This window comes from Aulostomus chinensis, chromosome 20, assembly GCF_037954235.1.
Source record: "Aulostomus chinensis isolate RoL2024-O1b breed Wild chromosome 20, RoL_Achi_v1.0, whole genome shotgun sequence".
NCBI lineage: Eukaryota > Metazoa > Chordata > Actinopteri > Syngnathiformes > Aulostomidae > Aulostomus > Aulostomus chinensis.
Window position 1 is genome coordinate 15,406,177 of NC_141339.1, and position 12,883 is coordinate 15,419,059.

The 12,883-nt window shown below is 44.6% G+C and overlaps 2 protein-coding genes across 11 annotated transcripts in view; one reads left to right on the forward strand and one right to left on the reverse strand.

Annotated features, from left to right (window-relative positions):
* Positions 1 to 5,462, forward strand: part of hebp2 (heme binding protein 2) — a 5,956-nt gene extending 494 nt beyond the window's left edge. For 3 of the 4 annotated variants that reach the window (XM_086190291.1, XM_086190293.1, XM_086190292.1), the window contains 4 exons: positions 1,064 to 1,174; positions 3,040 to 3,175; positions 3,655 to 3,826; positions 3,902 to 5,462. In XM_086190291.1, coding sequence (XP_086046417.1) covers positions 1,100 to 1,174; positions 3,040 to 3,175; positions 3,655 to 3,826; positions 3,902 to 4,085 — 567 coding nt within the window. In that variant the 5' untranslated portion in view covers positions 1,064 to 1,099 and the 3' untranslated portion in view covers positions 4,086 to 5,462. Of the gene's footprint in view, positions 1 to 724; positions 860 to 1,063; positions 1,175 to 3,039; positions 3,176 to 3,654; positions 3,827 to 3,901 lie in introns of those variants that run through there. The other variant, XM_086190290.1, reaches the window with a different exon arrangement.
* Positions 5,463 to 8,193: 2,731 nt separating this feature from the next.
* Positions 8,194 to 12,883, reverse strand: part of nhsl1b (NHS-like 1b) — a 107,884-nt gene continuing 103,194 nt past the window's right edge. For all 7 annotated transcript variants that reach the window (XM_086189591.1, XM_086189588.1, XM_086189590.1 and 4 more), the window contains one exon: positions 8,194 to 11,179. In XM_086189591.1, coding sequence (XP_086045717.1) covers positions 10,501 to 11,179 — 679 coding nt within the window. In that variant the 3' untranslated portion in view covers positions 8,194 to 10,500. The remainder of the gene's footprint in view (positions 11,180 to 12,883) is intronic.

Here is a 12,883-nt window from a genome sequence, read left to right on the forward strand (position 1 = left end):
ATTCACATAAAAATATAAATATGGCAATAAAATGCAAAATAAGAGATGTGTCCTTTGCCTCCAGAATTGTGATGTACTATCTGCTGCTGATTTGGAGTCTCTGGCTCAAATCCTAGGGAAGGTGCCCCCCCCCCCCCCAAAAAAAAAGAAAGAAAAAGATGCAATTTTACAGAATGGGAAAAGAGTGTTTTGTATTAAAAATATTCAAATAAAATATGAGAATTAAATGCAGCAACAACAAAAAATTCTTATACTTTCCACGTAGTAGTAATATCTGGTTCTAATTTTGAGTCTGTGTGACTCATGGCATGACAGCCATAGAAAAATAAACCTTAATTTTGCAGTATATGAAAAAAACAATTAATTTCGCAGGAACATATTCATATAAAATATAGGAGGCAATAAAATGCAACAAAGGGATGTGTCCTATACTTTGGTTCTTATTCTAATATCAGCTTCTGAGTTTGGTTACATGATACCACGCGTTGAAAAACCTTCATTTATAAGGACAGAAAAAATGACAACCAATAACTGCTTCACATTTGGGGTCGGTAAGTCACATGACATGACAGCTGGGGGGGCGGGGGGAGCTCTTCAATATCTGAACTAAAACGTTTTGCAATAAATAAAATATTCATATTAAATATAGAAAGCAATAAAATGCAATACAAAAAGAGGCGTGTCCCATATATCCCATATCTGCGGCTGCTTAGGCGTTACTGGGTCACATGACAACTGTCACTAACGTCGTGAGCTCAGCCAATCACAGCTGCTCATGTTTGATAACAGGAAGTGATGTTGTATAAACAAGTGTACTGAAGTGAAGACCGAACTAACGCTGGCGCAAGTCATTCGAAATGTGTGTTTATGGCAACTTTATACCGAAATGTGTTTTAATTAAAGCGCTTAATTTTTAAGTGAAACTGTTCAAATATGGATTTTTTTATTTTTTATTTTTTACTCCAGCGTCGTTTTACAAGCTGTTGAGTATCCTCGTTTGCCCGTGTTGAACGGGCAGCTCCCCCTTGTTATGTATTAATTATCTTAATTCTGTATATTTCAGCGTGTGTCGCTGTTTGAAGTGTCGTGGACGCCAACCATGTTAAAAGCTGTGGGACAAGTTCTCTTCTCGTCTGAGCTGCAGACTCCCAAGTTCACAGCGCACGAGAAAAAGGTAAATATTGTCCACCTGACGGGAGGAATGATGTTCGTTCCTCTCTTTGGGTCACATGCCTGAAGCAGGTGGGTAACTATGATTCTGAACATGGAAATGTAATGTTCTCAAGCTATCACGTCCACTTAATCCTCCTTTATGTCACATTTGTTTTAGTGATAATCTAAGAGTTTGTGTTATTTGTTGAACCACACCCAGATAAAACATTCATGTTTGGCTCAAATGTGGCCCACATCAGAGCCAGAGGTCCAAATGTGGCCCACACCAGGTCCAAACAAGGTCCAAATGTGGCCCACATTAGAGCCAGTGGTCCAAATGTGGCCCACAAGAGGTTCAATCAAGGTCCAAATGTGGCCCACAAGAGGTCTAATCAAGGTCCAAATGTGGCCCAAATGAGGTCCAAACAAGGTCCAAATGTGGCCCACAAGAGGTCCAAACAAGGTCCAAATGTGGCCCACAAGAGGTCCAATCAAGGTCCAACTGTGGCCCAAATGAGGTCCAATCAAGGTCCAAATGTGGCCCACAAGAGGTCCAAACAAGGTCCAAATGAGGCCCACATCAGAGCCAGAGGTCCAAATGTGGCCCACACCAGGTCCAAACAAGGTCCAAATGTGGCCCACATTAGAGCCAGTGGTCCAAATGTGGCCCACAAGAGGTTCAATCAAGGTCCAAATGTGGCCCACAAGAGGTCTAATCAAGGTCCAAATGTGGCCCAAATGAGGTCCAAACAAGGTCCAAATGTGGCCCACAAGAGGTCCAAACAAGGTCCAAATGAGGCCCACATCAGAGCCAGAGGTCCAAATGTGGCCCACACCAGGTCCAAACAAGGTCCAAATGAGGCCCACATCAGAGCCAGAGGTCCAAATGTGGCCCACACCAGGTCCAAACAAGGTCCAAATGTGGCCCACATTAGAGCCAGTGGTCCAAATGTGGCCCACAAGAGGTTCAATCAAGGTCCAAATGTGGCCCACAAGAGGTCTAATCAAGGTCCAAATGTGGCCCAAATGAGGTCCAAACAAGGTCCAAATGTGGCCCACAAGAGGTCCAAACAAGGTCCAAATGTGGCCCACAAGAGGTCCAATCAAGGTCCAACTGTGGCCCAAATGAGGTCCAAACAAGGTCAAAATGTGGCCCACAAGAGGTCCAAACAAGGTCCAAATGTGGCCCACCAGAGGTCCAATCAAGGTCCAACTGTGGCCCAAACGAGGTCCAAATGTGGCCCACACGAGGTCCAATCAAGGTCCAAATGTGGCCCACACAACTCCAAACGAGATCCAAACAAGGTCCAAATTGGCCCAAACGAGGTCCAAAGTGGCCCAAATGAGGACCAAAGTGGCCCAAACAAGGCTAAATTTGGCCCAAAGTTACCAAAACGAGGTCCAAATGTGGCCCAAAGAAGGCCCACATGCTACTGAGATCTCTCCCTCATGTAACGTCAGGATACAGCTAATGGCGTCCTTGTGGGTCTCTCTCTCTCTTTCAGACTATAAAAGTGAGAGAATTTTTTGCAAGGACCAACACTTTGAGGGCAGATCTGTTAAAGATAGCAAGGAATAGCCTTTTCCTGCACATTGGTTGAGATCCTGAGGATTTTTCCGTTGGTATCCGTTTCATTTCCACGGTTCTGTTGATCCTCCAGGGAATGATCTGAAGAGAGCAGCTAACCAGGTTCAACTGTCTGTTCCTGTTTTGTCGTTTTCTCACTTTATTTCTTTGCGACCGAAGTGAAACCAGAACATGTGACATTCTTGATCAGGTGACGCATTCGGTGCGGTTTTCAGTGGTACCTGAGATTTTATAGACCCGTGTGTGTGTGTGAGTGAGTTCATATGTGTGTGTGTATGTGTGTGTGCACGTGTTTGCAGGGAGAAGACTATGACATCCGCACCTACGAAGCCACTAAGTGGGTGAGCACCTCTCTGAGCGGGATGCAGTGGGACGCCGCCATGTACACCGGCTTTCGCAAACTCTTCAGTTACGTTCAAGGCAACAATAAAAACAGTGAGTTGCTAATTGAATAAAAACCTTTTGCAGCCTTCTTTTTTTTTTTTTTAAAGCAATGAAAACATAATCAAACTAAAACAATCCGGTGAATAACGTTGAAACGTTCTGGAGTGAAATTATGGAGAACTCAATGAGCTGATGAATAAATGCAAGAGAAACTTCACTTTTGCTCCGACTCAGCAGTTTGCAGCAGCGTCACTAGCTTTGTCTTAGTCAGCACTTTGTGGAGGCATTACTTATGAGAATGTGTATTGTTTTTGCTGATGACTATCGAGGTCAACAGTGTGTGTGTGTGTGTGTGTGTGTGTGTGTGTGTGTGTGTGTGAGTGAGTTGGGGGGGGGCACGTTTAATCTGCTCAGCTGTGATCGTGGATCCACAAAAACTGATCGCGTTTCAAACTTTGAGAGTCGTTAAAGAGACTCTGGAGCCGCCTGCCGTGTTTCTGTCACGCCATCTTCCTTTCCTGGTTCCTCAGAGGCTAAACTGGATATGACGACTCCCGTTTCGTGTCTGGTGGACAGTCCCGCAGGCGAGTCTTGCTTCGTTGTGTCATTGTACATCCAAAAGGAGCATCAGGAGAACCCACCTGAGCCAAATGACCCGGATGTGTTTGTGGAGCACAGGAAGGAGTTCACAGCTTACGTCAGGTGAGGACCTCTTTGTCCCAATAGCTGTGGTTTAACAGTCTGGTAGAGCTCCTGTGTTTTTATCGCTGTGTTCAGGACGTACAGCGGGTTTGCCAACGAGAAGTCGAAGCGAGAGGAGCTGCTGAAGCTCACGGAGAGTCTGCAGAGGGACGGCGTCAAATACAAGGACAAACCGTTCTACGCAGCCGGATACGACAGTCCCTTCAAACTGACCAACCGCAGGAACGAGGTGTGGATCCTCAAGCCTGAGGGAGAGTAGAGACCTCCTCCTCACTGCAGCAAGGAGGGACGATGCTCACGTGACCCAACGTGTAGATTCACCCAGATTGACGTGTGTGCAAGGAGGTCAAAGGGTCATGACTACCTCCTTTAACTGCACTTGTACATTTCTGTGGGCGCAGTAAGGACTTGTGTCCAGCAGATGGCGTCAGTTTATATTTTCCACCTTCAGGTGCATCTCACAGGTGCTTCTTTATAGATTCATGAAAACCTGCACTAAATTCTTGCACAGCCACTTGCATTATCTTCATATTCTCCCTGCTTCAGCTGAGCTATGACTTTAATTTACCTTAATACATGTTTATCAAGCCACAAAACTTAAGAATACACCGTAACAGCTTGATACAGGTCGCAGTTTGTTTTTCATGGGCAAACACATTTTTAAAAACTTCCCTCACAGTTTTGAAAAAAATACAGAAGCACCTCGCTTTAAATCGGCTCTGTTTTTTCTGAATTACCGCTGCGGGTTAGAAAAATCAGTATAGAGTATGATTTTTTTTTATCAGAAAAAATATCTTCATAAATCAGAAAAACTTTTTTTTTTTTTTTTACTTTAAAAGAAAATGTTTCTGTTGTCTGAAATAATAATTATTTACTGATATAAATCTGCTTTGTTTTTCGGAGTTAATGAGACATTCGAGTGGTTGATTTAAAAAAAAAAAAACACTTTATAAAAAACAAAGTTTTTTTTGGTCCTCTCAAGCTATGGAGATACACCAGTAAAACCAGAATGACCCATGTACTTCCTGAAAAGACTCTTAAGCACAGATGGCTCTTTATTCTGTGATTTTTCATGGTCAAATATGTGGGATTTCACCTTCAGCGTGTAGAACGAAGCTTCGCTTGTTATTCGCTTGTGTGATTAAAGGGATTGTTTCATTCTTGTGCCTCACCACACACACACACACACACTTTATTGGACTCGTCAAGCCCGTCGGCTTCGCTTTGATCGTTCTTGCTGTGAACTGCGACTTCAGTTCAGTGAAATCACTTCAGACAGTCACTTGTTCTGTTGCCACTAAGAATCAGTCACCTGACAAGCCTTCCTGCAGGTTTATGAGCCGTCGGCCATGTTTGATAGGCGTCTGCTCACCTGCCCGACAGAGTGTAACATCTTTCTCAGTTTCAACTGGAACTTTATTTTCCATATTTGACGTTTATAGGCACTCATAAACATTCAGCCTTTTGAGACTTTGCTGCATTTTTCTCTCATTACGTTCTTGGGATGTGTGATTCGTTTGTAGTCTTGAAGAAGGGATACTACATGATGTCATAAGCTCTGCACTATTTGGGCCTCTAAATGACGTGTAAGAATTTAAAATGATTTCAGTACTAATTAATAAAACTCTAAACAAATTATCAATTGCTTTGATTTTGGTTTCCTCCTGTTTTCGTACTTGATTTTCTTACCAAGAGTCTAAAAGTGCCGCAGAATGTTTCCCTGTGAGTTGTTTACTAGCACAAACATTAAGTGACCGCCACAGTAATCCTTCGTCATGGTTCCTGACCCCCTTCATCCTCTCTCACCTTCTCCTCATCCTCTGCTGAGTCATTCTGTTTATTTGCGGCAGATTTTGTTCCAGATATCATGTTCAGACACTCAGCAGAAACAGTTTTTTTCTTTTGTGTGCCTACACACACACACACACACACACACACACACACACACACACACACACTCACACCTCAGTACAGAAATACATGCTGAAGCTGACCATTTTAATTTTTTATCTCTACACCTCAAGCCTGGTGGCAACTTTTAGATTTAATTTGATGCAAATTGCAAGCTGCAAAGTTATTTACATTTCATTGTGAGGCAGATCAACGAGTGACTTTATGCAGCGCTACATTGTGATTCACTCTTTATTGAAGCTCCGGTTTCCGCCCACGTTCCATATGATTAAAAATCACAGCGCTTTAGGCTGAGCTGAAGAGGTGTGTGTGTGTGTTCCTCTGATTTAGGGACATTTATATGACTGGAAAACATGTTTTTATATTGATTTCACTGCAACCAGGTTTTGTTTATGAACCTTGCGCACTTGATACTCGAGGACAGTGATCATCAGTACAACAGCAGTTACAACTGTGTTTACGTGAAGTCTGAAGAATCACAAGTAGATACAACAGATGAATAATGCTTTAAATCATCCATCCATTTTCTTCCGCTTGTTCCTGTTAAGGGTTGCGGGGGGGCTGGAGTCTATCCCAGCAGCTATAGGCGAGAGGTGGGGTTCACCCCGGACAGGTTAGAGTCAGCTGATGAGAGGTGTCCATCACAGGACCAACACATAGAGACAGACAACCATTCACACTCACAGTCACACCTACAGTCAATTTAGAGTATCAATCAGCCTCGTCCCCTCTTGATGTCTTTGGACTGTGGGAGGAAGCTGGAGTACCAGAGAGAACCCACACAGGAACAGGAGAACATGGAGACTCACACAGAAAGATCACGTGCTGGAGCTGGGACTCGAACCTGGAACCTTCTTGCTGTGAGGCGACAGTGCTGACCACTGCACCACCGTGCCGCCGCTTTCTATTTATGTTGATTTTTATAGTTTGAGGTGTTAAAGGTGAGTCTGTCTTCTAAGTCCATGTGTCGATTACTTGTGCTGAACTCATGAATAGATGCCCCTACTCTTAAAGGTCAACTGACAAAACTTGTAAAAAAAAAAAAAAAAAAAAATTAGTTCTAATAGGAAAAAGTCTGGAAGGTTCCTCTGATGTAAAGAGCCAAGAGACTTTTTCTTATTATTTTCTAGAATCAGGGGGTTGTTCATGAAATTTAGGTATTTTGAGGGCAAAAGGTGTGATTTGTTCACTCATTTTCATTAATCTTTGACCACAAGATATAATATAAATGAAGAACTATAAAGATAGTCAATAAAAGAAACAATCAAAATAAAACTTTATCCCTCTCTACATCCTTCCACCATCCCCCCCCCCAAAAAAAATTGGCTACTTGTAGAAAAGCATTCTTTCTTAAATCATCAAAACTTGATTTTCTGAGGGTAAGTGAATGCAACACCTCTCATCAGCTGACTCTAAAGTGAGGATGAAATTCATCTGCAAAGTTTCAAAAAAGATAATAAAACTTGTACAAAACAAAGTTAATGACAGAATATTTCTTGCACACGTCACGTCTCACTGACACCACTGGGATCTGACGTTCTATCTGAAATTAATCAAGAAAAAAAGAAAGGTAAAGAAAGTGTTTTAATAGTCCAATAGGTTGCGTTACCGACATCTGACCTGAGTGCAGTCCTCTGATATGTGGCTACGCTGCTATGAATAAGAGCAAATATCAGATTTCAGCGTACAAACAGCTGAGTCACGGAGTTGGAGCTCAGGTGTTTATTATTCCTCCTGCACTCGCTGCTGTTTACACGTCAATACAGCTGATCTTTTGTGTTTGTCGCGTCATACGAGGTGACCTGGACCGCTGCCGAACACGGTGTCGTCCATGGTTGGGGGGGGGGGGGGGGGATGACAGTGGAGTGTCAATAATGTGATTATGACTGGGAGGAGTTAGTATTGATTCCTGTCTGCCAGCCAGATGGATGGAGAGAATGGAGAGAAGTGACTCTGCTGAATCACAGGTGCAGGGGTCTGTCAGGGTGTGTGTGTGTTTGTGTGTGTGTGAGAGAGAGTGTCCTTGTGACAGAGAATGTTGAGACAGTTCTGGATTCAGCAGTTTTTCAGTAGAAGGGTCTATTATGGGCTGAGTCTCATAAGCGATGACCCTGCGGGGGAGGAAGTGGAGAATGAGGAGGAAGAGGAGGGCTAAATGATGGCCTCTGGAGTTTTCCAGATGACAGACGAGAGCGGGTGCCATGGTGATGGTGCTAATGAGGTGCTGATTTGGGGTGTCGGGTTGGCAGATGGTCGTGAATCACTATGTAAGAAGCAGCTGGAGAGAGAGAGAGAGAGAGAATGAGGGAGAGAGAGAGATGAAGCGGAGACGCCATCTTTTCTTATCACCTTGTTTTATTACACAGACGTACACACACACACACACACACACACACACACACACACACACACACACACACACACACACAAGTGTTAGCAGCCTGCCTTCAGCGCCACTACGTCTTCTTCTTCTTCCCCGTCTGTCAAACTGGGATTGAGACATTCCTCAAGTGCTCGGTGATGGGTGGGCCGGCGGCCGCGAGCTGGGAGACACTTTGTTCACAGGTGATTAAAGCTACGTTATGGCTGCTGGGAGTTGATGAAGTCTCACCTCTGGATGTGACCACATTCACTCAGCTGCGCACCCCTGGCACGACTCCAGATTAGTGGGCCGAAGCATAAATGTTAACATTATTGCATTTTTGAAGGGACCCTGTGGACCTCGTTCAGCGACCTGGATGCTGAATCGCAGCTCTGCTACGTGAAATAAAGAATCTTTTAATTAACAACGCACAGCAGCAGAGAGAAACGCATCAGTTTCAGCTGGTTGTCTCAGACTTATGAGGCTGTGGAGGCTATGAATGGGGGGGTAGCACTTCTGGAGATTGTTGATAAGCCAGCAAACAGACACACTTCTCCTATCACTGCATCTTCATTAGCTCCGCCCACATGACGGACGCCGCAGCTACGTCAGAATCAGGAGCCAAAAGTAGCAGATAACATTGTTACTTCAGAATTAATCACAGCTTAAACTCTACCATCAGTTAAATATGATGACAAGCATCTACACCCGTGGCTCCTGGGGGCCCGGGGGAGGTGTGTGTGTCGCCCCCCCCCCACCCACACCTTCTTAATGCTGGGAAATTGTGACCAAGTCGGCAAAGTAATGTGTTTCCATTAATCATCTACTACAGTGTAACAGGACACGAGGCACAGCATCATACCCTGCTGCTGTTAGCTTTAATAGACATTTAATGATTTACAGTGCACGCACGCACGCACGCACGCCTTTGGTGATGTTTTGGTCACCTGAAGAAAGTTTAGAGCTGAAATGTTCCCTTCTGCTGCTGTGTTACACTCTTATTTGCTTTATTTGATGCCATTTAACTTTACACACCAGTTCTCCCATTTGATTTAATAAATATAATCTCCAAAAAAAGGAAAAACACTCCTTACCTGCAAACAGATGGAACTAAAAATGTACAATGTCTTTGAAAAATAATCAAAATGTTACTTAAAATTCAGATTTGTTTTCTTTGTATTTACAAACACAACAAATACAAAACTGCATGTGGAGAAACTTAGGAGTAAAGTTCTATAGAATCACTGAAGCCCTAGAAGGTTCTAAAAGGTCTCAGCAAACCAAAGCAATGGAGGGACCCGACACACACACACACACACACACACACACACACACACACACACTCCGATTGTGATCAGATTGATGGCTAAAAGTCATTGGAAAATAAGTTCTCATTTTCGGATTTTCTCTTGACAGATTCATACTTAACCGCCAAACACAAGTCATGACATCACTTGTTTTATTAAAACATTCTTTAAAACATACACAAACAAAGAAAAGAACTATGCACAGTGCAAAATCTACAAACTAAAAATTCAATGAATAGAGGTCTTATGAGCCTTTCTCTTTATAGAATAAATCTGCTCTTTTGGTTTGTTTTTTTCTCACTTCCTGTCCATCGATAGGTGGCAGCACCGAGCCCTCTGAGTTTTCTATCGACCACTGAACACACCAGATCTGCAAACTAAACCACTGACCTACGAGCAGAAAGCAAAAACCTGGCGATAGCGGATAGTCCTGTCTTCTGTACCACGTCCTTAAATTCTCTCAACAACGTTTTACGGGCTGTTTGAAGCCAACACTTGCGAGCCGTGGTGCCCTCAAACACTTTCCAGAGCCAACAGGAGTGAAGCAGAAGCTTAAGAGTTACATTCCACTCATTTTTTTTCTTCCCCCATCTGTCCAGCTACATAGCACCACAGCAGCAAAGATTAGCAAACAACTTGACTTTTCAATTCCTTCAATGCACCTCAGTTTGCCATCTCACCTCGTCCTGGAAAGACACCAAAGGGTTCCTGCGTGTTACGAGAGCCGCTAGAAAGAAGCTCCGGTGGGATGAAGTCAACGACAGCAAATGAGCAATGAAAAACAAACTAAGAACAGCCGGGTTGAAAAGAAACACTATTCTTTTAACACAAAGGATGAGTCACCAAACAAAGGAGAGAATCATGGGAAAACCTGAACCAGTTCTCAACTTCAGACTATGTATAGCCCCCCCCCATGGATGACCTCTGACCTCACATCAGGACCCAACACTTCGTCTCCCTAAGAGGCAGCGCTGAGGGGGTGGGACTAAGGAAGAGTCTTAAGAAGGGCCCACGCTTGGCTCCTCCTCCTGCTCCCTACGTGCTTACGCAAAGGCTGAGTTTGGCTCCACCCACCTGTGGGCGTGTCCTGCTCTTTAACTTCTGTTCTCTTCCGATAAAGTGCCATTAGAGTCCTTGAGCACAGAGAGAGTCTGAGACCTGCCTCCAGACGGGCTTTCTGCTGTGTCTCCATACTCGCTCTCAGCCAGCTCACCCTCGCGCTCACAGATGACTGTCATTGGGCTGCTGAGGATGCGGCTACGTGCGTTATACTTGCTGCTGGCAGCAGAGGGCGGCGTGCGCGAGCGGCCATATTTAAACCCGCTCATGGAGAACGATGGTGACGTTGGTGAGGACAGAGCTAAGGCTTCATAGCGGCTCCACTCCTCTGTTGCCCTCTTGCTGCGCCCGGGGGAGGTGCAGGGGCTTTGTGGAGCTGTAGGTGACAAGGGCGAAGAAGCGAGCGGATCCAGCGCTGACGACTCAGAGCGTGTCCTCTGGAAGCGGGGGTCAGTTGAGCGTAGCATCTCGGTGGCAGACATTCTGAAGCTGGTCTCTGAGCGACTGCCCTTTTTGAGCAGAAGAGCCTTGAAGGTGTCGCTGCTGGTGGAGGACTTCCTCAGGTTGCGCTGGATGGAGCCTGTCTGACGGGGCAACGAGGACACTGGGCTTGAGGACACACCAGTCGGGGTGACTGGTGGGGACTGTGACTGGCTCCCAGCCCGGGACTTGTCCTCCTCAGACTCCCTACGACCCAGGACCTTCCGCTTTGACCTGTGGACAAAATGTGTGACAGCAAGATGCATTATGTGCCGAGGAAATGTCATGTGTAAAAATAAAAATAATCGAAACGCTGACCCGATAGAAAAGAAATCCCACGAAGGAATGGAAGAGTTGGGGGACGTTTTGTTAAGAAAGTAGGACAGCAAATTAAATTATTCAAATGAAAGTGAGGCTGTAATAATGTGGGATTTCCCACATCTGAGCAGAAATCTGTCCAGCCATGTTTGTTTCAATGCTCACAAAAGATTACACTTAAATCACTTGACCTCAAATCCTCATCGCAAAATTACCATATGTCAGCACTTCCCCCAGCTATCCTGCATCAAAGCATGAATCTAATCAAGTAAAACCACCAGCGATGAATGACGTAGACGTGGAGGAGAGAGAGGGAAAATGAAACGAGGGCAATTAGATAAAGTTAAAGAAATCCGATGTGTTTTTACAAGAAAAAAAAAAAAAAGATGCAGACAGCGCAGCTCTGCAGGAATGCTCAGACGCAGCGTAATGAAATTAATCAAAAAACACTAACTGGGAAAAGTGCCCAAAGCAGTTTTAGTCACACAAGGACAATTTCGCCTTGTCTCAGCAGGAGGTATCTGAGTAGTTTACTGCATCTCATCCTAAACGTCTATAACTCCTGCTCCCAAGCACAGCGATAACACTGCATCTAGCAAAATACAGCGGATTAGGGCTAGCCGGGAATCAGCCTTATTAATCCAGGGGTTGCACTGCTGCTAATCCATAGGTAGCACCAATGTAATGGTGGCTGTCTAATTAAAGAGAAGGTTGCTTGCTGATTTGCATGTCTCTCATAACAACCACAAGCATGCAGAGGACAGCAGGGGAAGGAGAGGTGATTGAAGGCATAAAAACTAGCTCCTGTGATAAGATGAGCCATTTGAAAGTAAAGGGAAGAGTGAAGGACGCAGTGAGACAAAATCCTTAATCCTCAGATTAGATCTAGAGGAAGAAATTCTTTCCATAAAGGACACAGAACCTGCAGAGACAGAACTCGGAGAAGGGCAGATGGAGAGAGTAGACGAATGGGTGTAAATGCTCTCTGCTTCCTTAAAAAAAAAGACTGCAGAAAACAATACGTGTCTGTGGCCTAAATTCAACCTCAAACTAGCCTCAGCCTCCCTGGGCTCGCTCACCACATTAGCCCAACAGCATTACATAAGAGCTGCTCTCTCACATGTGCATACACTCACACACCTGAATACAGCCGAGAGACAAAGCTCAAAGTGGCAAAGAGCAACACACACACACACCACACACACACACACACACACACACACACACACACACACACACACAGGCAGGAGAAATCCAGAGATACCAATCTAAGAGGTTTTACATTTGGTTTAGAGGAACTCCCTCCACACACGCTGTGGGTTTTCTCTTCCTGTGGCTGCGAAGGAATTTAATTCAAGGTTTTCATTATTTTTTGTTTCCCCGGAGTGAGACAGAGGGAGAGAGAGAGGAGAGGGAGAGACAGAGAGAGGGAGAGAATGACAGAGAGAGGGAGAGAGAGAGAGAAAGAGGGAGAGAATGACAGAGAGAGAGGGAGAGAATGAGAGTGACTGAAATGACAAAAGAGCACATCAGAAGGCTTCAGACGACTGAGAGTAGTGACACACTGATCCGCACATCAATGCTGATATCGATTCCAAACCAAATTGTCATTACTATTGT